Here is a 27,069-nt window from a genome sequence, read left to right on the forward strand (position 1 = left end):
TTATCTTTTTCATCATGGTTTCTGAGTTTTAGGTAATGCTTTCCAATGCTCTTTATATATAAAGAGGAGTTCTTCTAGATTTCCTTTAATACATTTTACTCTTATTTTTACTTTTAACTCTTCCATCTAGAATTTATTTTATGCATATGATGTGAGGTAGGTACGAACTTTTTGTTTTCTTAAATCGAAACCCAGTTGTACCAATTGTTTTTATTGAATAGATCATCTTTTCTGCACTGACTTTAAATGTCTATTATAGTCTCACACATGCTGGACATTTTTGGTGAATGCTCCAAGATATAAAAGGTTTCATTTTTCTTTTTTTTTTCTTTTAGTTCCTTGCATGGAAATGACATTTCTGCTGTGCCTGATGGTGCATTTAATGATCTTTCTGCATTATCACACCTGTGAGTACCTTGCTCATGAATATGGGTGTAGGGTCAAACACCCTGGCACGTGAATTTGGAACAAATAGTCCTCTCTCACACCTTTATTATAACTTCATTCAATGTGATCTATTCCATCTTTAATGAAAATCTAAAGTTTCCTAGATACAATAACTTCTACAAGACAGCTTTAATTTACCCTTCCGACCTGTAGTCCTCTGAGTTGAGTTCTTTTTGCTTAGCTAAAAGTGTCCTTTCTTATAGACATGGATTTTCAATTTCCTAGTCTATATCTTTTCTCTTATTGTTCTCTGATTCTAGAAATCTGCTCACCTTTAATTCAGTCTGTCCAGACATTTCTTGTCCAACTCACATTCCAGATGTTACCTGCTCCACGAAGCCTATCTTGATTTTCTCCAGCTAATTCATTTATTTAGCAGATATTTCTCAGTGTGGCAGTATGTCAGGATAAATTAGACAGGGGCAAGACTTTATAACATGGATGAAGAATGTAGCCTGGGCTCATTGGATGAAGTTTCCGTTTACATTCTTTCTCATAATGACTTATTTGAACCTCCACAATTTCTAGAAATCTCGTTAAACGATTTCAAAATATGTAATAAATGGGATCTAACAGTAATATTAAGACATTGGCAAACCTGCAAGTTCAGGTAACAGCCATAGAATCCAGTCTTCCCAGCCAAGCTGAAGTTGGCACCACCTAGTGGCAAGAATCTGCTTCAGCGTAAACATCCCTCTCAGTTGACTTCTAGTTCCCCAGAAGTTGCCTGCTGTTTTCTCTCCTGGCTTTGCCCTCTCTGCAAAATTCACCAAACCCAAGTTTGGAAGAACCTGCATCTCCAGGAGAAGTAAGGACTGTCAGTAGAGATGAGATCAAATGTCTCAAAAACACCTTTTTGCTTATTTTTAATTTAGAGGAAGGGTTTGAATCCGATATACATATGAGACTACTATATGGCTTACGTCAATTTCTGGCTATATCTGAGCATCATCAAGTAGAAAGTATCATGGTTTTACAAGCATACTGTTGGCGAGGAGGGTTCTAACAAATAATAAGGTTAATTTTGTTTAGACTCCAGACACAGAAATGTCATTCTTCTGGAGTTCATGATAAATCAGAACTAATCAGCTTTTAAATGCTACCTTATGCATCTACTACTTATGACCTGGCCTCAGTTTCCTAATCTGTAACATGGGTTTGTAGTAATAGGGATATAACCTTTCACAGAGTTGCTATTTAGGATAAAATGAGATTTTTCACGTCAGTAGCTTAGCACAGTTCTGTCAGACAGTAATGATGCAATAAATGTTAGCTATTATGTTGATTATATTTACTGTCGTTACTATTGCTCATGTGAGTAGGAGTCAAAATTCTGAAATGAAAGGCTTTGTAGAGGGACAATGAAGGGCCAGGTCGCTCTGGCGAACCAGCTTTGCCTCTTTATTGTTTATGTCCTTTTTCATCTTCCTCTCTTTGTTCTTGTACACACTGAGACTTTGTTCCTTTATCCTGAATCATCCACCACAACCTTTTCTACCCAACTGAAACTAATTAGCTAAAAGCATTAACTTGATTAACCATCAGTCCCCAGAAATGTTACCCTCTCTTCGTAGTCATCCTGTAAATACTTTCCAACTACACTTACAGTGAAAATTACTCACGTGTATGAAAATATGGTAATCCCTTGGCAGAAAAGAGTTCTTTGGAGTTAACAGAAATGTGGTCTTCACGTTTGGATCTGCAGGATCTGGCTTAGTGAACTTACTAAGTAATTGGTGCAAGAAGGAAGGAGACCTTCAAAAGTCCAGATAGGCATGAACATTAGTGGCAACGCACTAGATCTCAGCTGAAATAATTTAGGTGAATGGGGACTGAACAGTATAGTATCTCCATGCTCTTCTGAATTGGCGTTGTCAATAAATCCACAGAGATTTTATCTGGGGCATCGCTTTGAGTTACATTTCCTGGGAAATAACAACATTCCATACCATGTGTGCTTTTGTGGTGGTATTTTTCAGAGCTATTGGAGCCAACCCACTCTACTGTGACTGTAACATGCAGTGGCTGTCCGACTGGGTCAAGTCGGAATATAAAGAGCCGGGGATCGCTCGCTGTGCTGGGCCTGGAGAAATGGCAGATAAGCTGTTACTCACCACTCCCTCCAAAAAGTTTACCTGTCAAGGTAAGGCTTGGAATCATTTCTACATCTGTATACAATAGTTGTCTGCCTTATTTAAGGTGAGAAAGAAAACCACTTGTTGCTGGAATGTGAAGGTTCAGCTGAAAAGCTCCAATCATTAATGACTGTTTCCACCCTGCTTGGGCGGGAGCTGCGAGATGCAAGTGAAGAGCCTCGAATTGAGCTCAGAAATAGTAATTTGGAGATAAATAATTGTGGGTGCTTGGTGGTGGAAGCTCTATGGTAATGGCACTAGAAATGGGAGGCGTGTCTTTTACTTCCAAAATACAAATAACAGTGTAAGCCAATGCTACCTGAACAAAAAAGTAAACTAATATATAAATAAATAAAATAGCATATTTAATATTACAAAAAAAGTAAAAAAAAAATGACGAGTATACAATTTCTGGAAATTCCTCTCGTGGCCTCTAACAAGTGAATTATTTTGCTTTTGCTTGTGCCTTTTTTGCGTGGGCCCTGCTCCAGGGCTGCCAGGGCCCTGTGGCTTCCTGATGCCGGGTAAGGAAAAATAAGCCTCCACGAGTGTCTGGGCCAAACCTTCCCGCCTTACCTCCTGACTGTGGGCCTTCCAGGTGGCTCTGTGTGTGTCCTGCTTGGTTTCATCCCTCTCTTTCTCTTTGTTTTATGTATTTGTGACCTCTAAATAGTGTCTTCAGGACAGAGTTTTTTTGTTTTTTTTTTCTTGTTACAAGAGTATTATAGGCCCAATAAAGAAAATCTAAACAGGAAAATATAAGCAAAAAGCAGCATTCTATTACTGCCAGAACTAAAACATTAGACTCAGTACATAGAGATAACCACTCTTAAATTCGTTTTATTTTTCCACCTTTTCTGGCCATATATATGGATTGAGGTTCCTTGCATAAAAAATAGAATGGGAGGTTATTATTGTTCTTAATGCATGTTTGTTTCAAGAGAGCCACTCCTCATCAGAGGGTAAAGAGAAATTCTTGAAGATTCTGTCAACACTTGTTCACTAAACAGGTTTTATGCGTAAAACTAAATCCTTATTGGTGTGGAGCACAGAGAAGGTTCCAGTAGCGTCTCACCTTCCATGGCTGGCAAACCTGGGGGAAAGATGATGATAATTTCCAGTGGGCTGAGAGGTGTGTGATTCTTTTATAGAGTGGAGATGATTATCAGTGAGGACCTAGACAAGGAGAAACTGGCATTAAAAGCTCAATTATTTCTGGGCAAACTTGTTTTAGAAAGATGATATGGGGAAATCGAGAGAAAGCAAACTATTACAATTTTCCACTCCCAGAATCTCATCCACTTTTTGAAAAATGCTGGTGCTTGTCCGCATATCTCAAAGCTTAGAGTCCCCTGGGGAATATTTCTTGTAAAAAAAATAGGCTATGACAACACAAATTTGAGTAAAGCTAGAAACTTATATTCTATTTTCAGAGCATCATAGTTTACATTTGTTTGTTAAATGTTCATTAAATGTTCTCAATAATCCAATGCATCTATACGTACATGCACACATAGACGTCTGCTTAATTCAAAATTTAGCGAGCCAATTTGACCTGATTTTTTTAATTTAATGACTGTAGCATCTTGTGTGCTTGCATTTTAGCATGGATGAAAATATATTTGAGAGAAAATTCATCCAGATCAGTGCTTCCTGAAAGAACTTTCTGCAGTGAAGGAAATGTTCTTGTCTGCACTGCCCACTGGTCCCCCGTTACTCTTGAGCTCTGCTCATGTGGCTAACACAACTGAGGAATGGCACTTTTAATTTTATTTAATTTTAATTTCAACTTGAATAGCCTCATGTGTCTACCACATTGGATAGTGTGGTTGCAATAAGAGGAAGAAGTCATGTCAGAGGTGGCTGTGAAAGGTTGAATCTTGCTAGTGAGTCAGTCTGCTGTTTAGACTAGCAGACAAGTGTGAGGACAGTGCTGAAGGCGGGTAGACCTGCTGGAGCAGAACTGTGCGGTGGGAAAATGCTGGAGCTGTTCCAGGGCCACCAGGAAACAGTTGAGCTGAGACTTGCTAATTGACAGCTGATATAAAGCCCTAGATCTCTCACTCAACTCTAGCAGCTTAGTATTTACTAAGTCATCCAATCAGCATGTACTTCAAGGTATGCTCTAAACCAGATAGCGAACAGCATGGGTATAAGATAGTGGGTAAGCAGTGTAGACATTCAGAATGCAACAAATGCAGTGTAAGTGCATTCCGCAGACTTCAGGATTTAGACAGCATTCTTACACCTTCATTTCAGAGTGTTAGCAAGCACTGAAATCCATAATTCCCTTTGTCAGCATTTGTCTTAGTGTTGGCCAAAATATTGTGATGTTTCATTATCTTATTTAAATCTCTTCTCATTCAAGATTTATGACAATTCAGTCTGAATCTCTGCCACTGCTACTGTCACTAATAGCAATAAAATAACAACAGCTAACTGGAATTTAAAGCTCTGACTGCAGAGCTTACTTTATAATTTTCGATAAAAATATTCTCAAGACAAGTTATCAATATAAATAAGATTACCAGTCTGTTATTGAAATATACTTAGAAAATGGATGCTTTGAACCACCCTCACATACTTTGCTAATGATGTACACTCATAAGAAATGAATTGGTAGAAGGCAAAGCATTCTAATCTATTAATTAAAATCATTCATCCTAGGAGATCTAGTGAGTAGGATGTTTTGAGCTTACATACTTTATGAGCTTGAAAGCAATAAATTGATGCTTCTTTCAATATTTTATAATTTGAGGTGTTTTTTATATTTTAATTTAACTAGTCCCTTAGCTATGCCAGTTTAATGTTTAATTTTATTCATGAAAATCATGTAATACATACTCCTAATATTAAGGTTTGTAAATATGAGATTTCAAATTACAGCAGGAAGATAAATATTATTTCTTTGAAGACATGTTTACATAGCTATATTTAAATATAATTTAAATATTTTCTCTGCTAGGAAGGGCTACGCTATTACTTGGAGTAATTAATTCTTTCAGTACAGTTTTTAGCCTACATTTTTCAGAGTATTTCCTGTGCGGTATAATCTCATAGTTTCAGTATGCAATAGAAATAAACGAACTGGGTGAACTAGTGTATCAATAGCATGTTCAGCTAATGCCTAGGTCAGAGCATTCCTGAATGGAAAGTAGGTGGTCCCAACTTGATGTTGTAGCCCAAATGTCCTAACCCCATCTTCCAAACATCAGGTAAAATTAGAGAGATCAAAACATCGGCAGTAAGACAGAGGTTGTTGCCTAGTCTGAGTTTAGATTGAGTCAGTCAGGTTAGAATGCATAATCCTGTTCATTTCTGCTTTCCTCTTACTGCTTTTGTGCAGTCTGATGGGAATGAATGTGCAGTCTTCTTTCATTCAACAAATATCAAGCTCCTTATGCCCCAGTCATGGTCCCGAGGGGTTAATACGGTATTGAACACAGAGAACAAGTCCTGCCCTCATAGAGCTTATGTTCTAACACATAAAATGAAATAGATGATTCCAAGGCAATATGGCAGTTGAATGATAGACGTATGTACAAAATACCAACGATCTATATCCACACCAAGCAATTATGAGGTGTTAACCACTGTGTCTGTGAAGTCACCAGAAGATTATGGGTCAGGTGTAAATGAGAGGATTGTGCAGAGGAGGGAAGAAGATAAATGGAGGATGTGTGATGGCTTGGATATAAAGAATCTGGAAGACGATGTCCCAAGGACTTCATTATTAGATGTTTAAAGGCCAAGCATAGTGTCAAGGAAACCCAGAGCTGATAGATTCAAGATGGTGAACATTCCACCCTGACATGGTTGATCTCTTTCCCTAATTTTATATTTTGAGATGCCTCTGGATTCTGTAATTCCTGGGGGAAATTTCCCACCTCAGTGATAATACTGTAATATTGTCATTTTTCTCAGCAAAATTAACATTTTGCTTGGTGGGGGTAGAGGCATATCTCAATAAGCTTGAGGTCTTTTTTATTTGTGTCTCAGAATTTTACGTTGATACTATCCTTAGTCATTGAATGAAAGTGTGCAGGTAATGAAATAATTTAGCTCAAATTGGAAGAGAAGAAAAATTAACTAGTTAGATCAATTTTTAAGCATTGCTTATAACTTGATCAAATGTTTTATACATTTTCAGATTCAGTATCACTAGCACATAATTATAACTGAAACAACCTTAGCTTTAGGGGATTATGATGTAATCATTATCCAATGAAAATATTCAGATTGGTATATGATTGCCAAAAATGTCATCTTAAAAAAAGGGCTATTTTTCATTGTACTCTTTCAATCTTGAAAACAATGAGGAAATTTTTACCAGACTTTAATAGGTGATGCAAACCAGCAATTAGTTTTCTGCTCTTAAATAATTGATGCCCCTATTCTCTCTGATACAATAACGCCATAAATTAATTATTGCTACTCTCCTTTTAACTGTGGCTCAAGAAGTTATTCACTAGCCTAAAGTCACATTTGTATGTAGGAAATGACCAAGGCTTGTGATCCCAAAGGGTCATGCTCAGCCATATGCTTTGGTTTAACCATATGTAATGCAAATGTATAGGATGTTGATGTTCATGCCTCATCCTATGGAGACCAACTCCACCCTCCCCTGAAACCACCTTGCCAATATCAACAGCCTCTTTTTAGTTGTGTCTGTTTATTCTCAGCTGATTTCAACCTATGGTTTCAAATATTTAGCTATAACTTTTCTTTTGAAATTTAGATTCATATTTCCACTTCCCTGTTTACTTTGTGAATTCTTCTCTCTTTCAACCTTGCAGAAACATAAAACACATATTCCAAAATGAGTGTCCCAATCAAACACATCCTCTTGTACAACTGCATTTTGTGTATACGTACACACACACACGTGTATCACTACTACTAAGCCTTGATTTTGCCAAAGATTTGTACATCTCATTTGGCTTTGAACCCTTAAATCTTCAAAACTTATCCTAGTGCCTGGCATAAAGTAGACTCTCAATAAATATTTGTTAAATGAATGACCTAATGATGGAATTATGTTAAAATATGCATTTCATACAAATGCTTAAGAGATGCAGTATTGTGCTAGCAAGTGGAGCATAGACTCATTGGTTTAGTTAATTATGTTCAACATCAAATATTCCCTTCATTTTCTCTGAAATGCTGTTATTTTTGATGTGCCTCTGACTTGATACAGGGCGGTGCAAGAGGATTTTGTAATTTGAGTCATGTTTCTGAGGGATGCTAGAATGAAGGCAGACTCTGGGATATAGTTAGAAATTTGTGTCTGGAGCTTTTAGTAATAAATCAAAGTGAGATACAATTCTCAGTGGGTGGCGATATTGGTGTCATGTGCATAGCTAGTGATTTGAGTCAAGTAAGCAAGTCTGCCTACAAGCTTTAATGGATTTGAGGTCCAGCGGTTCTTCCATTACAGATGAAAGTACCTGACAAAGACAAATTGTTAACCAAACTTTTTGCTCATATTCCTTTTGAATTATTAAGCTAAACACACCTCCAATCCATATAGCTGATGCTAGACAGCTTTCGTGCATCAATTCCAAATCTTAAATCAACCCAGTTAACCTAGACTGGCCTCCTTCATTTCAGTGACATCTGCACCCCTAAAACTAGATTTCTTTTCTCCTCTGTAGTGCATATATTATGAGGCCTAATGTGTCAACAATAATTTAACATTTCTTGCAGCCATTTAACTTTTGGAAGGAGGAAAGATTGATGGTCAATGAAGTTGTATCAGCAAGCAGGCTACAGCTCCTTTCCAGATATTAAGGCCATATCAAAGAGACCTCTTCTTAATGTTGTACTGTTCAATCTGGTGATGCCGTCCCAACCCTACAAATCAGAGTTGCAGTCCTCAAAAGCATAAGATCATTAACCTTGGGTACTGTGACTCAGGAGAGGTCTTTTGCTACCCACATCCATTGCCCCATAGTTTTGATAATTTTTCCCCAACAATTTCTCCAAAGTCAGCAGCAGTTCCTGGTGTGGACAGAAGGTGGCCAGTGAACTTGGGGTGAGTGAATAAATGCCAAACTCCAACTTGCCTTTGTGCTTAAATTAGGCCAAACAAGTAGAGGAAGGCTTTCTTCTTAAAGTAAATCACTTTATGTTTTCCCCCCACTGCCTACCTTCTTTGGAAGTCTAGGGAAGAGTATCAGAACTTCCTGCGACTCCTGGGCTCATTCTCACCATCTTCAGCATTCACTAGTATCTCATTAAATGCTTAAACCCACCCATTGGAATGGCTGGTATTATTCTCCTAACTTCATATTTAGTGACAAATCTGCATTACTAACTTGGGTTGATGGATGTTGGTTTCTCTATCCAAGATGAATGTGTTATGATAAGGGACTTTTATATACTATCCCTGGATATTTTCTTTTCACCTAGAACTAATCAAGTGTGTAAAATTCAACAAGTGTTGGCATCTAGAAAGCTATGCTAACTCTTCTGCCATTTGATATGACTCTATTTAGCTTCTCCCTTTAGCTCTGATGTAATCTCCTTATTGTAGAAACAGATTAAAGATGTCATATCCTTTTAATAAGAACTTTGCAAGAGAATATCTCAGAAATTGTCTCTGGTGAAAAATGAATCATAAATGTAAAGAGAAGATAGAAGATAAACTTAAAAGGAAGAAGAATTATGTCTGGGATGATGAATGAGGGCAAGTGCTAGGTACAAGGGAGATAGTTTCAAAAGATTGAATATATAAATAAGCAGATTTACATAAACTTAGAAGATGTAAAAATCACATTGTAAGGTGCATTTGTAGTTATATGAAATTATTATCTAAATAAAATAGGGAAATTAATGGTATGTTAACACATTTGGGCATATCAGAAAATGCTATTTGGAATTTAAATGACTTTTGCAAACATCTTTGAATTACCCTTGACTCAGAACTGGTGTACTAGAAATAAATTATCATTGAAGAGCTGACTTGGTAAAAGGAAAAATAAAAAGTCAAGTATATTTGTGAACATAACCAACATGAAGAACTTAACACTCAGTATTTTGCTATATGTTCCCAATCCTGCTGCCATCAAAATAGTTCAGTGATCTCAGGAAATTGTCAGCAGAGGCTGTGAACATAGGAAAGATTGTGATTTTGAGTCCTTCAATTAAACAATCAGAGTCACCCATCTCATTTATGTACCCAGAAGAAACTCCAGATAGTGAAAATCATTGAACGGGTACGATTAGCTATACAAAAAAGCAAATTTGGTCCTGGAAAAAATTGGAGAAATCAAATGGTGATTATTAATAAAAAAGAGTTCAGTGGATATTTTTTTTTTTTTTAAGAAATCTCAACAATGTGCCAAACTGGGCAGGGATGACTTCAGCCTGGCATTTTTGTTACCTGGATATTAAATTCTCCAAAACATAACTAGCTTTTGTCCTATTTGAGTCTCTACTTTCTCATCTAAAAAATCACATGGAATTTTTGAAAAATGTCACATTCCGCAGAATAAACATAGCACCTGCCAACCCTGAGCGCCTTTATTCAAACCACATGTTTACAAGGTTGAAAGCACAGAAAACAAACCAAAAGACTATTTCTCAAGGTCTTGGGAAGCAGCCAGATAGGTGTCTACAGCCTTAACATTTGTAAAGGGGCTGTTTTGCTGGTATACACTCCTCGCTGCTTCATCTCCCACCTTTGTTCCAAGTTTGAGTCTTCTTTCTCCTAGCCTGGCTAAGGGACCCGTTAACAGTTCAATTTCCTTTTCTGTTGCTGAGGCTAAGTAAGATAACTTCTGCAAACCAAAGCCATTTGTTGTGGGGTATTCCATTAATGGAACTAACTGCCGCCATTCATCCCCAGTGTGCTGAACAGATCCATTTTTGCCCTTAATTGATTAAATAGGTTGGGTAGGTTGGGAAAGGGGTGAGAAATTAAATTTCTATGTGGTTCACTTCAGTATTAATCCTAACAACTTTCCAACTATCATTTGATATAGAGGTGATGCTAATTATTCTGGTTACCAAGAATAAATAAAGGTGACACTGTCCAGACTCCTACCCCCAGTGACTAAGTTGTCACTAGAAGCAAACACCACTCCTTCCCATTAACATAGTCGACCTTAGAAACGTAATTGAGCTGATTATAAAATAGGAATCTCGATGTAGAAAATTCTACGGGGTAAGGATGTTCATAGAAAAACTAAACAATAGAGAACACTGTCATCTTTGAATTTACTCCCAAACCACAACATGAAATTGCTGGTATTTCCCAAGGTCAGATAGCACTTGGATTTGAGGACTCTCTGGGTCCCAGATTTACTCATTGTCTTTCATACTTGAGTTTCTATCACTAGACTAACAACTCACAAACCAACTCTATTCTTAGAAAAGTGGACAGACTGTAGTTTATCTGAGCAGCACTCACACCACTTTTTGGATAGAGGCACCTTAGAAGGTTAGGGTCTTGATGGTGTGCGGGGCATGGAGGCTGGGGGTGTGGGGGCTTCTGTACAATCGACTCTGGAATTATCATAGCTTGTTCCAATGAGGATATAAAGCTGCTGAGAGGCTGGTGATAGCAAAAGCATAATTAATGTTTATGCTGTAAACTGTATTTTATGTACAGGATGGCAGGGGCAGCATGTCATCAGTCGCTCCCTAACAACAGATTAATGAGTTACCACAAGCCGAGCAGAAAGCAACACCAGTGACACATATTTTATTGAGGACAGTACAATTTTCACATTGGTGGCCATTTATGGAGTAAATATGTTCCACCAGAGGAACATGATTACAACTGAATCTGCATGTGGTCTAGATCTTTCATGGCTCACAGGATTTTCAAAGTGTATCCCAAAAAAGATGAGGTTGCAAGTAAATATCATCTCAAAGAAGATACAGAAATCCCCCATCATACACCTGTGCTAAGGTGCTAGCAAATCAAAAGGACTTGCGGAGAATGATGGTGATAATATTTTGGTTTATCTTAATTTGCGTAGAAGTGGCGCTGTTTTGTATCTCCCATATAAACACAGCACTGAGGTTATGAAGGCAGATGCATGCTATGATATTTTTAATTGCACTGATGAATTTGTATTTATTCATAAAATTTCTCCAACCATCTTCTAACACACATGCACGTACATGCACACACGCACACACACACTCAAAGTCTCTTTTTGAATTGATGGTTACTGCCTGAGCTTCAGGTGAAGGCAATGACCTGGGAACATCTACATCAGTCACTGGCCTATGAGCAGGTGGACCCTGTGACACTCAAGTCAAAAACTAGCCTCCTAACCCACCTGACATCATCTCACAGAACCTCCCAGTGAGATGACCTCCTGTTGCATTCATGAACATAATACAATAATGCTGATTTCTGGTTTTGTCATGGGAGACAAATACATAGCTATATGACCAATAATTTTTATCCAGAATTTACTCTGACATGAAGTCATTGGAGACATTTTAAGTACATCAAAATGGAAAGCATCAGCTTCTCATTTTTCAATTATTTTTTAGGTCCCGTGGATGTCAATATTCTAGCTAAATGCAATCCCTGCTTGTCAAATCCATGTAAAAACGATGGCACCTGTAATAGTGATCCCGTGGACTTCTACCGCTGCACCTGCCCATATGGTTTCAAGGTCAGTGGAAGCTGTTGCGGGGACCACAATCTGAAAACATGGCTTTCTTAGGTGACCCTTAATAATTCTATTGTGCTTTCTCTGTGTGCTGAGAACTATTTTATTCACATTTGACTCCACTGGCTGTTGCTTCTCCAGGGACAGGACTGTGATGTCCCAATTCATGCGTGTATCAGTAACCCATGCAGACACGGAGGAACTTGCCGCTTAAAAGAAGGAGACAAAGATGGATTCTGGTAGGTTCTTCCTCTGTGATCTTTTGTGTCTAAAGTAGTGAAGCATGAATAACTAAGCAAATACACATTTTTCTTTTCCATGAAAGGAGATTATTTTTAAAAGAATGCTAGGAATCTATTCAGAGGGACAATATGTATTATCCCCAGTCAGAGATACTACAATATTAAAAACAAATGGAGACATTATGGTATGCTTAGCTCAGAATGGTCCACAACCAAGAAATGTAAAAACATGCCCACGCATACATTATATTAATCAAATCAGATTAGGTCAAGACAAAGTGGTGGCTCTCTTATGCTAATTAATAGCCAACTAGTCCCTTACTGCAAGTTATATATCCATCTATTGTTCTGTGTATTGCTTTAATGACAGTATGTAATGATAAGATGCAGGTCCCACTGAAACAGAAAATTAATGATTCATTTCCAAGCCACAATCTGAGTAGAAAAACATGCTGTGAACATTTTTAATCTGGAGTTATTTAATCATACTGAACAATTACTTCAGATGTACTTCATAATTCATGAAGTACATCTTATAATGACACTAATAATTTCTCATAAGAATGCTAGATCTACCACTAAAACTGGTTAGAAATATCACTTATTATAATAAATGCACCTCATTGCTGCATCCCCTTATGAAATTATCTTTGCAACAAGACTTTACTCAAAGATCAACCTGACAGCTCTCAGTAGTAAACACCCAGTGCTTTATTTATGCCAGTGTGAAAAAACCGTACTTGTTCAGACTTACAGAGAATATTCAGGTTTCATAATTTTAAGTAAAACAACATTTTCTTTTCCAATGTATTCTTTTACTTGAGACACAAAGCGTAATCATTGTCACAATTTTAAAAATCAGAGCCACTTCTTCCTCTCTAATGAGCAAAGAACCTAGGGTTGTAGAACACAAATTAAAATAAAGATAGTCAGGGCAGTAGGGTAAGCTGCCTGTGTGTTTACACCTGCATATATACTGCATCTATTGACTGAAAGACCATGGGCCATTTGCTGGCATGCATTTTCATATTGTTTCTGATTTCAGGGTAGTACCCTCAATGAATGCTTATACTATGTCCTTTAAAGGCATTTTAAGGGCCAGTTTCTTTGTAGTGAAAAGCTCTGTAGTTAATGAGAACATTTAACTTTTTCCCAGATTTAGACTGTATGATGTTAAGATGCAGCAGATGATCTCTGCCTTGTCTTCTGATGTTTAGGTGTATTTGTGCTGACGGATTTGAAGGAGAAAATTGTGAAGTCAACATTGATGACTGTGAAGATAATGACTGTGAAAATAATGCTACATGTGTCGATGGAATTAATAACTACACATGCCTTTGTCCACCTGAGTACACAGGTAGGGGGAATGAGAAAGGCCATGCCATTGATGAGTATATCCACATGAAGCATCATCAACATGGTGCAGTATAGGGTTAAGAAACCATTGCATTATCTTGGTAGATGTCTTGGAAACCAGATATTGTGTAAACAGCAAAAATATGTCAATCAAACAAAACACCTGGCAAGCTCAGGTAGAACATGGACATTTATCATCAAGTATTGCTTTCCAACCAAAAAAAGCAATTCTATAGCTTTCAGTCCCACAATCAAATGTGATTTTCATGCAAAGCACTTGCCCTGCGCTAGTCAGCTCACCAGTGCTAATGTAAAAGGGCATTTCTTTCCATAGACAAAACATAATTAAGTATTTGAGATCAGTTGTTTCTTTACTAGTGAGTCTTTCCTCTAGTAACTCACATCCTTCAAAATAAAATGCAATTGGCAAGGTATCGAGCACTTTGGATATTCTTAGGAGACCGTTACTTTCTTCTGACATTTTGTCAGAAAAATGGGGTGATGAATTTCCTAAGGCCATCCAAATTGTTAAACTTATTCCTTGGATAAACCAATTTGCTATAAAGTCAACATCAAGTTTATGACTTGCCTATCATGTCAGCATATATATTTTGATTGATTTTTGTGATTAAACAAGAAATTTCAGTTACAATCCTATTTTCTTAATAAACCACTTGGTTTTAAAGTTGATAGAGAGAAGGAAAAGATATAAATTTTATTTGTAAGAAAAAAATGGAGAAGTCTATTCTGTTACTTTATTAAAATGACCATTTTCATTTTGCTGGGGGTTTTCATTCATGATATTTACCTTCACATAATTTAATACATATTTAAGAATAGCAGGGGGTAACAAAACATGTACATGACTGAAATAAACATCTCTGAACATGAAAGGTGAAAGCACATCTGTATGATGAACTTTTTCAGGGATAAGTTAGAAGATTATTGAAATTTAAGTTTTTTTGAATGCTCAAATCTGACATTCAGAGTCACAGCGACCGGAAAACTATTGATAAGCAGAGGCAGACACTGGAGCAGGGTATTAAACAGTGAGATTGGTGAAAATGGAGAGGTCCCTCAAACTGGACCCTCCTCCTCTTAAAACAGCTTTTTCTTCTCTGCATCCTGACAACCATAGGAGATGGGGAGAGTGGCCCCTGAGTCATGAAGACCCTTTGGACCTGACTGGTCACTGCGACTCTTGAGGAGCTTGGCAACCAGGGAGAGGGGCCAACGCCACAGGCTACAGGCCCATCCATTGATGGGAAAATGCTAGCTAGAATATTGGGGTTCTGTTGTGAGGGTCTGTGAAACTGCCTTTTCCGTGATATGATTGTTTTATATGAGTGAAGCACCTGATGTCATAGGAAGAAATATCAGATTGAATCTCCAGTAGACGCTGGAACATATTGTATCCCTGAGTATTGTACTACATATTCATGAAGCCCGAACTCTTTTGGAGGGCAGAATTTGAATGCTCTTGATATTTTGCCCTAAAGGCTAGTGAGTCTGTTCCCGAGGCACCCCTTCTAAAGTGGCTGTGGAGAGTTGAGGCATTACCTAACTTTGACCTTCACTCCAGTGTGACTGTATCATACCTCGAATACTTGCCATTATCCTGCAGGCACAGATTCTGGACACTATTAACTCTCCTGAGAATCTGAGTTTTATTGGGTGGGCTAAAGTAGACTTGTCCCCATAACCCCTATGTTTGCTCTCAAATCTGTCACCTTGCCCCTTCTTAGGATAGAATAGTCCTTTCCTGTCATTGTTCTAGTCATTATAGAAAGGCTTTCATTCACATAATTTTGGAGGCCCCCCTTTAAACCAATGTATTTTGAGCAGAACGCACCAGACCCATGCTATCCAAACACACTTTGGTTATCCAGTGCCTTCTGAGCACAGAAGCCAGGAACCTATCTGGAATTTACCAGGAATTGATTTCCTCATACAAACCTGGACTTTCAAGCACTCCTGTGATCAGGAGCTCACCTGCCTTTTGATGATAATTTATATAAGGTGGCAGACCCTTCTAAGTAGCTTTGCGGGGGACTGCCTGCATCTGCTTTAGATCTGCTCTCCTTACCCATTTCTTCTGTGTTTGTGTCTGACCTTCTCACCTTTCATTTCCCAACTCCCTCCCTATCCCTGATCCTCTTGAACATGTTTTCTCCATCTGACAGGATCCAGGGGAATACATCTCCCTGAGAACTGTTGCAAAGTCACATTTCCCCATGTCATATCTTTCATTGAAATATCATAAAAGTAAAACCTAAGCAGAATGACTTCTTAGCAAGAGGTGACATCTATAAAAGCTACCTGCCACAGCTGTCTCTCAAGAGCCATGTGCTTATCAGCATATCCTGAGACTTCTGGCGTATTTTTAGTTGGAAATATCAATTTGTCTTCATTCAGGCAAGGGATAAACAAAAATATCGAACTTACAGAAAGCTCATAACATCCGAACCATGAAGACACCACCACTGTAACTTTGGGCTGGTTCTTGTGGGCAATAAAGAGTTTTGACAGTTTGACATTAGAGCAGATATCAAAGAGGCAAGTTTCTGCCTTATTCCTTACTAATATTTTTTTCCATATGTGAAGTGAGCTCACTTACAAAATATCAAATATCCATCTGCAGATTCTAAAATCAGTGACACATAAACAGCCTTTAATTTTAAGTAGTAAGTGGACTCTAGAAAATTTCATTGCCTACTCACCCAAGTAGTTAGGGAGGAATTTTCTTATAACAGGGTCATATTGTCTTAGATTTAAGGTTGGAATCTGATTAATGAGCATGAGATTTGGGAACAGAAACCCTGACATGCTGAGGGAATATAATAATAATGTTGCCATTGTTTAAAAATCATTCAAGTCATAAGTTGCTTTACTGTTTGAAATTTGTTGTACTCTGTACCCCAAAGGCAGACAGTGAAAAACTGAAACTCTTTCAGAGGTAGCAAGTAAACCTTTGTGGGAAAATTTTGTTCGTTATTATCATGAAAGATTTTAGATTGAACTCACATCAGGAGTCAGAATGGATGTAATGTTGATGGACTAAATTCAGAGATCTGCAAGAAATTTGACAGAGAAAACATGATGTGATGGGCAAGCTATAAAACACAACTAGAAATATTCCAAACAAAAATGAACCACTGTTGGGAATGCATTAAAGTTTATTAGTTAAGCCCTTGTGACCAAATATCATGGTTTATAGTTATTGATTTACTGAAAGACTATCTAAACTCTGCTTTTATTCTACCTCAGGGATTAATAACATAAGTTTAATGGACATTGTTGTTTTTCTATTTTCTAACCCTTGCTTTATCAAACAGTCATCCTATTTAAGTACTATTTTTTTGTGCTTCAGTCAATTCATCACCTCCCCTTCAAGCTGTATATGACACATAACTTAATTTCTAATAGGTTTCCGACAAAATTAAGATTTGAAAATTTAATTCACTGTGATTCTCAATTAAAATCATTAGGCTAAGGGTTGAGGAAATAAGGCTTGGGATGGTTAAACAAATAATTGTAAAATCCACTCTAGGGTGTTAAGTTTAGCTTGAGAGATTATGTCTTTGGTTTGGGTTGTGATTTCTTTGGTAATCATGACTGTATCCTTTCTAAATATAAGTAATTTCTTGGAGGTACATTTTCCATGGATTCCTTAAATTACACAAACTCAAAACCTATAAAAAATGAAAACTGTTAATCTTGTACCCCTTCCACGTTGAAAATCTTGACACCTTTTCTTAAACTCTGGTATGAATTTAGGTGTTGAATTGACAGATGTATTTTTGCACGTTTCCTGAGAGCATAAGTCAGTCTGCTCTGTCAAGATTATGTTTCTTAGTTAACCCTGCTCTCACTGGACTACTTTCAAAAGTGATCCAAAGCTGATTCCATTCTATACCATGGTACCGTCTAGTGGGATTGCATCAATATAGTAAAAGAAAATTTCCGTGCAAGCTGATCAGAGTATGGTTTAGATATTATTTTGTGGAAAATATTCAGACCATTTTAATTTTTTTCCTTTTTGTACCACTATCTCTTTGTTTTTTCCAAATCCCCAGTGTCTACACACAAATTGTTAAGTGCATACCTTAAAACACTTTAAAATGGCAAATCTGCCAGTTGTTGATCACCTGGTTTAGACACAGGTCTCTAGCCCCCTGCGATGGCCTCACCTTTGCCTCACCTTTTCCATGTTTGTGCGTCTGGCCCTCCTGTAGGTAAGAAATCCAAGCCCTGCTTCAGTTTGCTCTTTCTCTGGCTTCTGTGTTTTAATGCTGCGCACCGGCTCCATGTGCTCCACTGTTGTATTGCAATGTAAAAAGTCTCTTGTCTCTTCTGTCTTTGTCGCTGCCAGCTGCTAATCTGAATGAGGTGGAAAAAGGTTAGTTGCCTTTTAAGTCTATTACGATTTTTGTTATAGTCTCCCTCTTTTTTTTTTTTTTTAGAAAGCTTCATAGATTCTCTTGTGTGTATGGTAATAGGAATGTTGACAAAATATGAAATCTGTAATCAATATGTCCAGTCAATCATCCAGACCTCTGATAGATGGGAAGTCCTGCCACTCTAAAGCACTATAAAAGGAAAACTGAAATACTTGGTTAATTTTAATAGAGTCTACAAGGAACTCTCTGATTAGGAGAAAGGAGTGACTAAAAGGATAGACTCATACTTTCTATTTGTCTATGTAATTTTTACTTTTTAAAAAGATATTAAAAACATGTATTAATCTCTTAATGAAAAAAAGTAGGTCGTTTAGTATAGAAAGTAGACTGTTGATAGAATTTTTTTCAGAATGGGAGTTTTCCCATAACTTTATTATCTTTAGTAAATTGAAACATGAAAAATACTGAAAGATAGAAATATTTGTTAAAATATCTTATAGAATAGATATGACAAAGCCCAAGAGAGTGATCCACAAATTGGCAATCCCAAACTCATTACATGATTATTAGGCAGTATTTTTAAAATATAAAAGGATCCGTGTCTACACATTGACTTAGGCAGGGCCCACCTGGCTTCCCGAATTCATCAGCATCCTAGAAGGAAATCTGAGTGTGATTGGGGTGAAATGTCTATTGGGAAATCATCATGGAACTTTCGTGAAATTTGATCTGGAAGACCCTTGATTATTAATAACAACATTGGATTTTACCTCATTCAGCTTACCAAAAGTCTTCCAGTGCCAAGTGCAGACCCAGCATGCTAAAAGGGGCACATGTGTTCTCATCCTGACATTTCCAGGAGCGCAGGAAGCATTTGCAGTAGGATTACACGCTGATGTGGAAATTCATTATATTGCCGCACCAGGTCTCCTCTCACTAAGGACTTTGTTTTTTCTCTTGTGTTGTTGGGAGATTTACTGACTTTAGCCACTGACTCTTTCTATGTGCAGAGTTAAGTAGTTGAGAAACAAGGTGGAAAATGGTTTCATAGTTTAGAATGTAAAAATTATAATCTGTGCAGTTCTCTGCAGACTATGGCTTCCAGTCCCAGCCTTGGTCAAAAGTCATCTTGTCTTGTTACAAGTACTAAAGCAGTTGGAGGTCTGGGGAAGGGTCTCTAGGATCTGCTTCTGTCTGAGAAACACAGTAGCAATGACTGTGTCACTGAGCATGTCCTTTTTTTTTTTTTTTAAAGATTTATTTATTTTTATACAAGAGCTGGGGTACAGACCAGAGGCATGGGAGGGTGAGAGGATTCACCAGAGACAAAGCGGGGAGCAGAACAGTCAGATTGACAGAAATACACTGCTGAGGGGAGCAGTGGACGTGACAGGAGAGGTCTGCCGCACCATGTGGGATTCTGGATCGAACCCACACTGCAGAGACTGCGAAGGCTTCACAGTGCGGCACTCAACCCACTGCACCACCTGGGAGGCCCTGAGCATATCCTTAATAGTTGTCTATACCCTCAAGACAAGTTCAGCTGTGTGAGAGGGTCTTAAATCACCACATGGTCTCCAGTGCTGACTAGATTTCATGTTTATGTTTATAAAAGGTGACCTTTATTTCCCAAGAATTCACTCTGACTGAATTTGCTTTTAAAAAGCAGTCAAACCCTTTTTTTTTTAATTCTTGATTTTTAAAACTAAAACAACTAGAAATTTCAATTTCTTCACACCACTGAAAGTCATTTTCTTAAAAAGAAGCTTTGTTACTAGCTGACATATTTTTCGTGCAAAACAGTTCAGGGATGTATGATTTGACTAAGGACGTGATTAAAACCAAGAAAAATCGGGCAACTGAGGACACACGCTTTGTAAACAGGAATCCTGCGCACACCAATACCTAAGTGTCCCCAGGGCAGCGAGGCCCATGGAACCAGCCCCTTCAGATCTGATGCCATCTTCCAGACTCATCCCTTCCCACCCACAGTGATTCTGACTAATGATTGAGCCCCAGGAGTTTTTCTTCTGCTGTCTCTTCAACTTGTGCTAAGAAATTATCCCTTATGTACGGTTGAAAAGAGTAAAACTGTAGCCACAACATTGTGAGTCAGACAACCCATCTATTTTATCTTCACATGAAAAAAAGCAAATGCCTAATCAATGCCTGTACAATGAGTGAATTCATTCCCTTGAGGCCTAGGCCACCTTCCCTCACTGGGGCAGGTAGAATACTGATGAATTTGTGCAGCTAATGAGACAAACTCAGTTTTCTCCTCCCGGCACTAGAATTTATCAACTCTGGAGCCTCTTGAAGTTTTGGTGTTTCATTTCTGTGAAACAGGGATAATGACATCTGTTCCAATTCACATAGATGTTTGAGAGTAACATCAAAGAATGTTTAGGAAAACACTTTCAAATGTGAAATGTATATTTTCCAGAAATGGCAGGCTCTGCCCTGTGTGACATCTCTAAGTTATACATCATTTATTTTTAACCATCCTCATGAAGGTAACTTGGTTTAAATGATGATGCCATTCCTAATGGCTTAAGAATTTTTATGGGGATTTTGATAAAAAGGAAAAAAAAAAAACCTCTCCCTTAAGTACAATGAAAAAAAAAATGTGAATGAAACTTCTCTCTGTATTTTTCATTACTACTTTATTAAATAATTATTTTTTCCATGCTTACTTTAAGTGGGAAGATGTTTTTGGGACTAAATCTTAGCTTTACTTCATCCCTTTGTTCACCTTTGACTTGTTAAGGTGTTTGAAAGCTAAGGAACTCTTGGATTTGGCTGTATTTTTTAGATTTTGGTATTATTTTGTTATTTTTATGAGCTCTTAATAATGGTGATTCCTGTTACTATCCTGCCTCTAATAGTTCCAGGCCTAGATACCAAAGTCAGTATAGTTACTGTCATACCCACAGCCTATTTTAAGTAGAGCAGATACTTTCTCAGCCTCCTGATACTATAGGGCTTGAAGGTATCTTCCAACTGTTCAAAGCCTTCTTCAATGCATTTGAATCTCAGGAAACATTCTAAAAATCCTGTTTACCCTTTAGTTAGTAGAAAGGGCTCAGTGAGCCCCAGAGAACAATTGGGCTTAACCAAGTTTATTCAACCTAATTTGGATTTATTTATTTTGAAAGGGGAGTTCAGTATTTCTGCAGTTTCAGAAGCTGTTGGAATTGGCTGCATTATTTAGCCTCAATGTTCCAGTGAAGAAGTCCTGAAAAACACCTTCTCTTTGGTTTATTTATTTGGGAACTAAGTTTTACCATTTGAAAAATTCAGAAGACATTTATTGAGAAAATACTTTATGGAGGACACAGTGCTAAACATACAAAGTCATACAGAAATGCATAAAACATTACCTTTGTCCACCAGGTCAACACTTTGGCTTTCATCCTTCACTGCAAGTTCAGATTAGGTCAGTTCTATTTCTCCAGTACAAAGCCATCATTTCTCATATCCCAAGAAAGTTAGAAGCAGAATATAATTCCATTATGAGCATGTAAATAAAGAGAAACACATTCCTCTGAATGGGAAGACTAATCAAACTTTCTGGCAAAGAGGCATTATTTTGGAGTAATCCATTTCATATCATCTAGAACAAAGTTGGGAACATAAAATGACTTTCCTTGTTTGAAATATCCAGCTCAGCTGTTTCTTTAGCTTTCCTAAAGTTACAATAAACTTTATCCCCTGAGATTACTCTGTGGCAAGGTCCCCTTCATGCACATGTTGAATTTTGTACTCCTTTGCCAGCAAAGGCCATTTATCAATGGCTAATGGATTTTCAAGAATTCACAGCCCCTCAAGATCAGTTCCTTATACTTCTAGACTAATGACGGGATTTAATTAAGTTTAGAGATGTGAGGGTGGTCTGGATAGTTTATTGACTATATTTTTAAGGTCAATTAACTATTTCTACACGATCAGACAAATTTCAGGATGGTATAAGTAGAGCCTATCAGATTATTGATAGAAATAATCAAGAAGTAAGAGTTGGCTTTGCAAAAACATAGGAAACAGTAACATACTGTCCATTAATTATTCTTTATTTACTGATGGATATGAAGACAGTTATTACCATCATCACTGATAAGGGCACCCAGTGTTCAGATTGAAGATGGGTGTTTGCCCTTGGTAATGTGTTCTGGTGCCTGGGATTATAACCTTGAGGAGGTGACGTATGTAATGGATAGAGCTGACCTGGTTCAGCATAAGAGGAGAAAATATAAACACTTTGCTTCCTGGTCTAAATTAATTAACCTGTCCTGAGTTGACTCTCATAACCCCATCAGCTTTGTTTACCCTCTTCCACAGTTTATCGGGCTCCTTGATACATTCAAAAGGAAAGGAGACAGCTTTATTTTTTTTAATTCAAATAAAGAACAAATGGAAAATGTGCAGATTTTTCTTATAGGATTGGATGGAATATTTAAAATTTTGTCCTCGGAATCATCCAAATCCTTGTATCTTAACTTTTCTCAAACTTAAGCATTGACATGCTTCCTCACATCCTGAGCTCATACTCTGGGTGTGGAACTGGTCATTCTTTAGCAGATGAGTTTTAGGGGTGTCTGAGGGCCAAGAGATCACATTTCTAGTCTTACCTGCAAAGACATTCCTCAGGCTGGAACTTCAGAAGGCAAATCTGCTACCAATTTTCTTTATTCTCTCTGCTTCTTTTCACTGTCCCTTATGCCAGCTGGGTCTCCTTCATTAACATTTAGAAAGTATTTTCCTTCAAGCAGCAATCAAATAAATGCTATTTTTTACATATTTTCCATAGCCATCGAATATCTACTTTGTGCCAGACAATTTGCTGTTTAATGCAATGGGCAGGAAGAAGCACAGAAACATAAAGATATCTATCCCTTATCCTAGAGTGGTATACCTTAAAGAAATTGAATCTTATTTATTTTATTCAATGCGTTGCTTTTTTGATACCTTCCCTTGCTGTCCCAATTCAAGGAGAGTAAAATTAGCACCATTATTCAGGTTCTTCATAAGCCAAGTTAAGGGGTTAAAATGCAAATATTTGAAGAATGATGCATTTGACCCTCCAAAAGTCTGTATCCTGGTGATTCTGTCAGGAATTCAACCAGACTTCCTCCCTCGTTACAAGTATATTTGAAAATGTCACAACAGATTAAGTTTAACACTGGAATTCTGGTCCAGTTATTCAGATTGCTGTCATCAGTTCCCTTTCCATTTCTATCAATATTAATGATCCTTTCCTATTAAAAAAATACTTTTTTTAAAAAAATACTTTTGCATCATTTATGAAGCCCCAGAATCCTCCTCACTCCTTTCATGAATGCAGGACTCAGATTTTTTTTTTTTCTGTTTCAGAGAAAAAAATATTAATCTAATTCCATTAGCAGAAGCCACAGTTAAATATTCTAGCAATGCCATGTACCTATATCGAAAATTATTTTTGTTATAGATAGACCTGCCCAACCTGAATTTAAAAGACTAATTTTTCTGAAAAATTAAAGGTACATATTAATTAAAATCTACTCGTATTCCTATGGCTCCATTCATGTAATACAATGAATATTTTTTAAGAATATTTTTATTTATTTTATTATTTGATTTTTATTTACAACAACTGGTGGGGGTGGGGTAGGGGAGGTGAGAGGATTTACCAGACAGAGTGAGAGTAGGGAGCAGAACAGGCAGATCTACTGAAATACACTACTGAGGGGAGTAGCTGGTAAAACAGGAGAAGTCTGCTTTGCCATATGGGTTAGCTCCCTGGCTGGAGATGGAACTCACTTGCAGTGACTGGCCATAGCTTGATAGTGCTGAGACTTAATTAACCCTTATACCACCGGGGAGGCCCAAATGAATATTTTCAAACAGAGTTATTTGAAACAGAAAATTCTAGAACTATTAATCCAGGGCCAAATCCCCCTCTTTTCTGTTAAGCTGACTTTGAGAACTGAATAAGTCTAGATGAGGCATGCCAGTGTCCTTGTTTCTTGGTAGATAGAGGTCAATTAATCATCCATCCAATGACTTCAGACATTCCCTCTTTCTGATTAACACAGTTTACATAGAGAACAAATCTCTTTAGGGTAGAAATGAATGTGGGGACTGTGTTTTCAATAATAAACAAAAGTAATAATAAGTCATTCCAACAGTTTCTAAGTCAGGATTCTGCCATAATCTAGTCACTAACGGAAAGGTAGGCATTCATCGTCATCTTTGTGTAAGTTGTCTAGATCATAATTCAACAGGGTAAGGATCTTGTCATTCTCATCCTTTATTCATTTGCTGAGCCCAGCTCAACATATAGTTCTCCAAAAATATTTTCCCAATATAATGAAAATTATTAAAGTAGCTTTTAATTTTAGTCCAATAAAAAATTGTCACACCAGAATGCATGTAACTGAATCCTGTTATAAGTTGTCCACTTCCTTTTCTACTATTCTTGTTAGTTTCAGGAAACATTGATTGTTAAATCCCATGGATTGTATGACATGTCCATTAGTCACTGATTTGCCAGAAAATCACTACAGTTAAGTGTTCTCAACGGTGCCGTGTGTTAATCCAGCATTTCTAAAGAACAATCTTAAGAAGCTGACTGTGTGTGCAGAAAATTTAAATGATAGAAATGACAAGATTCAAGTATCCTCCACTTAGGAGTTTTGATCCTTTAAGTTAATAATACAAGACTTTCAGGACTGTAATATTTATATTTCAAGTCCAAGACAATCTTCAAATTTATTATAAAGTTGATAAAACAAGGCATTAGACTCTCTCCTCTCTAAGACCTCTTCTTAACCTGGTTACCTCATACAGAACCTCCCTCTCAATATAGCAACATTCTGAGGTGCTGACCAATTCGAACATTTTTTTCTCAGGGAGCACACAATTCAACCCTTAATACCATACCACTGCATTTATAGCTCTTGCTCTTTGCACTAGAAAGCCTGATCTTCCTTCTTTCAATTTCAAAACCTCATTTTGCAGATGAAAACATGGGCTTAGAACAATAAAATGGGTCACTTCTCTGTGACCAGTCTGCTGTTTCACATTGAATAAAACAGTAGTTCATTCTTCTCATGCCTTTGTTACCTTAACATCATCATGAAAGGAGGGTCTTCACTGTCTGGGTACCCCATTCTGCACACCATAGCTGTTAACATCAACTCCCCTTGGGGACGAGCCAAGGATCAATTGGTCCAAGACAAGCAAGATTCACATGCTTTGCAGAGATCTTCTGGCCTCAGCAGCAGCTAAGGTCTCTCATATTCTGCTGTGCTGTGTTCAGGTTCAGCCCTTGGCTCTTTGGAAGCCCAGAGACCATGATCAGGGACATTCCTTCCCTTGTCGCAGAAGCTCAGACACGTGAAAGAAAACTCCAGACAAAAGAGAGTACATCCACATGGAATGACAAAAGAGAGAAGAGACACATGAGAACAACAATAAAAAAAGAAAATGAATGGCATCTTAAAAGTTTCATTCCCTACACGAAACCTGCACAAAAATAGAATTTACCACCCGTATTTATATGCTGGTGCTACTCTAACAAAGCACCCCACACAGGGTGGCTTAAACTACAGAAATTTATTGTCTTGAGGTTCTGAAGGCTGGAAGTCTGAGGTCAAGGTGTCAGCGGTGTTGTTTCCTTGGGGCATCTGAGGAAAATATCTTGTAATCTTCTCTTTGGCCTATAATTAGCCATGGTGTCCTTGAATTTCTTCATTCTGTCTTCCCTCTATGCCAGATTTCTTTTTATATAAGGACAGCAGCCATAACGGAGTAGGACCCACAATAAAGACCTCTTCTTAACCTGGTTACCTCATACAGACTCTCCCTCTCAATATAGCAACATTCTGAGGTGCTGACCAATTCGAACATTTTTTTCTCAGGGAGCACACAATTCCACCCTTAATACCATGCCACTGCATTTAAAACTCTTGATCTTTGCACTAGAAAGCCTGGTCTTCCTTCAGCATTCTTTGTGTCACTGGTAGATACTTCCAAATACACATACCAGAAACCTAAAACCCCACACAACTCCCACACTCCCCCTACTCCCACCAATCCATCACATAGTCCCACCTATTTTGCCTCCTAAGCATCCCTCCATGCCCTTTGTATCTCCTGTACCTCATCACCTGAGTGCAAGCGAAGTCATCTCTCATTTCCAGGTGTACCTGCCCTTCTGCCATCCATCTTCCATGGAAGGCAGAATGTTCTCAAAGTGCAGATGTCATCCTCCAGCGTAAACCCTTCAATGTCATCCATTCTCATAGAACAAAGACACTGTACTACTTGGGCCCTGCCAACCTCGATGGCCTTCTTGGCACCATTTTCTCTTGGGCACACTCCCAGCTCCAGAGCGCATGTTCTCATAGCTGCCTCCGGCATAGAGCACCACCATTGCTTCATCCTCTTCATCCTCACATCCAACTCTCACCAGGCAGAAATGCCACCTTCACACTCAGTTCCCTTTCTAGAGCACCAGGAAAATTTTTTGCTTAACAGTCATCAGAGGCAGTTTTATGTTAGTAAATATTAATCTTTTTCCTTCTCCTTTTATGTATGAACCCCATGTTAATAAAGATATCATTTTTTTTGTTGTTTACAGTTATACTCATAGCATTAACACAGACTTTCTTACATAGTTGGCACTCAGAATAGATGGTGATAGTAAGAATCTGAAAAAAAAAAAACTATAGCCAGATCCCTCTAGGTATCGTGAAAGAAGTTTGTAAAATAATTCTAAAACTCTTTCAGTAAACCTAGTAATAAGAAATGTAAACTTAGGATACTTGAAGAAAGGTGACTTAAGATGCTTGAAGGAAGTACAAAAAGGTAGAAGGAT

At 37.7% G+C, this 27,069-nt stretch overlaps 1 protein-coding gene across 2 annotated transcripts in view; it reads left to right on the forward strand.

The window, feature by feature from the left end:
* The window catches only part of SLIT2 (slit guidance ligand 2), a 305,490-nt gene that overhangs the window by 250,505 nt on the left and 27,916 nt on the right, over positions 1 to 27,069 (forward strand). For both annotated transcript variants that reach the window (XM_037530425.2, XM_037530427.2), the window contains 5 exons: positions 336 to 407; positions 2,427 to 2,590; positions 12,096 to 12,220; positions 12,359 to 12,456; positions 13,677 to 13,816. In XM_037530425.2, the coding sequence (XP_037386322.2) occupies positions 336 to 407; positions 2,427 to 2,590; positions 12,096 to 12,220; positions 12,359 to 12,456; positions 13,677 to 13,816 (599 nt within the window). The remainder of the gene's footprint in view (positions 1 to 335; positions 408 to 2,426; positions 2,591 to 12,095; positions 12,221 to 12,358; positions 12,457 to 13,676; positions 13,817 to 27,069) is intronic.

Source organism: Talpa occidentalis, unplaced genomic scaffold (genome assembly GCF_014898055.3).
Source record: "Talpa occidentalis isolate TD23 unplaced genomic scaffold, MPIMG_talOcc4v2.1 talOcc4.6, whole genome shotgun sequence".
NCBI classification, from domain to species: Eukaryota; Metazoa; Chordata; class Mammalia; order Eulipotyphla; family Talpidae; genus Talpa; species Talpa occidentalis.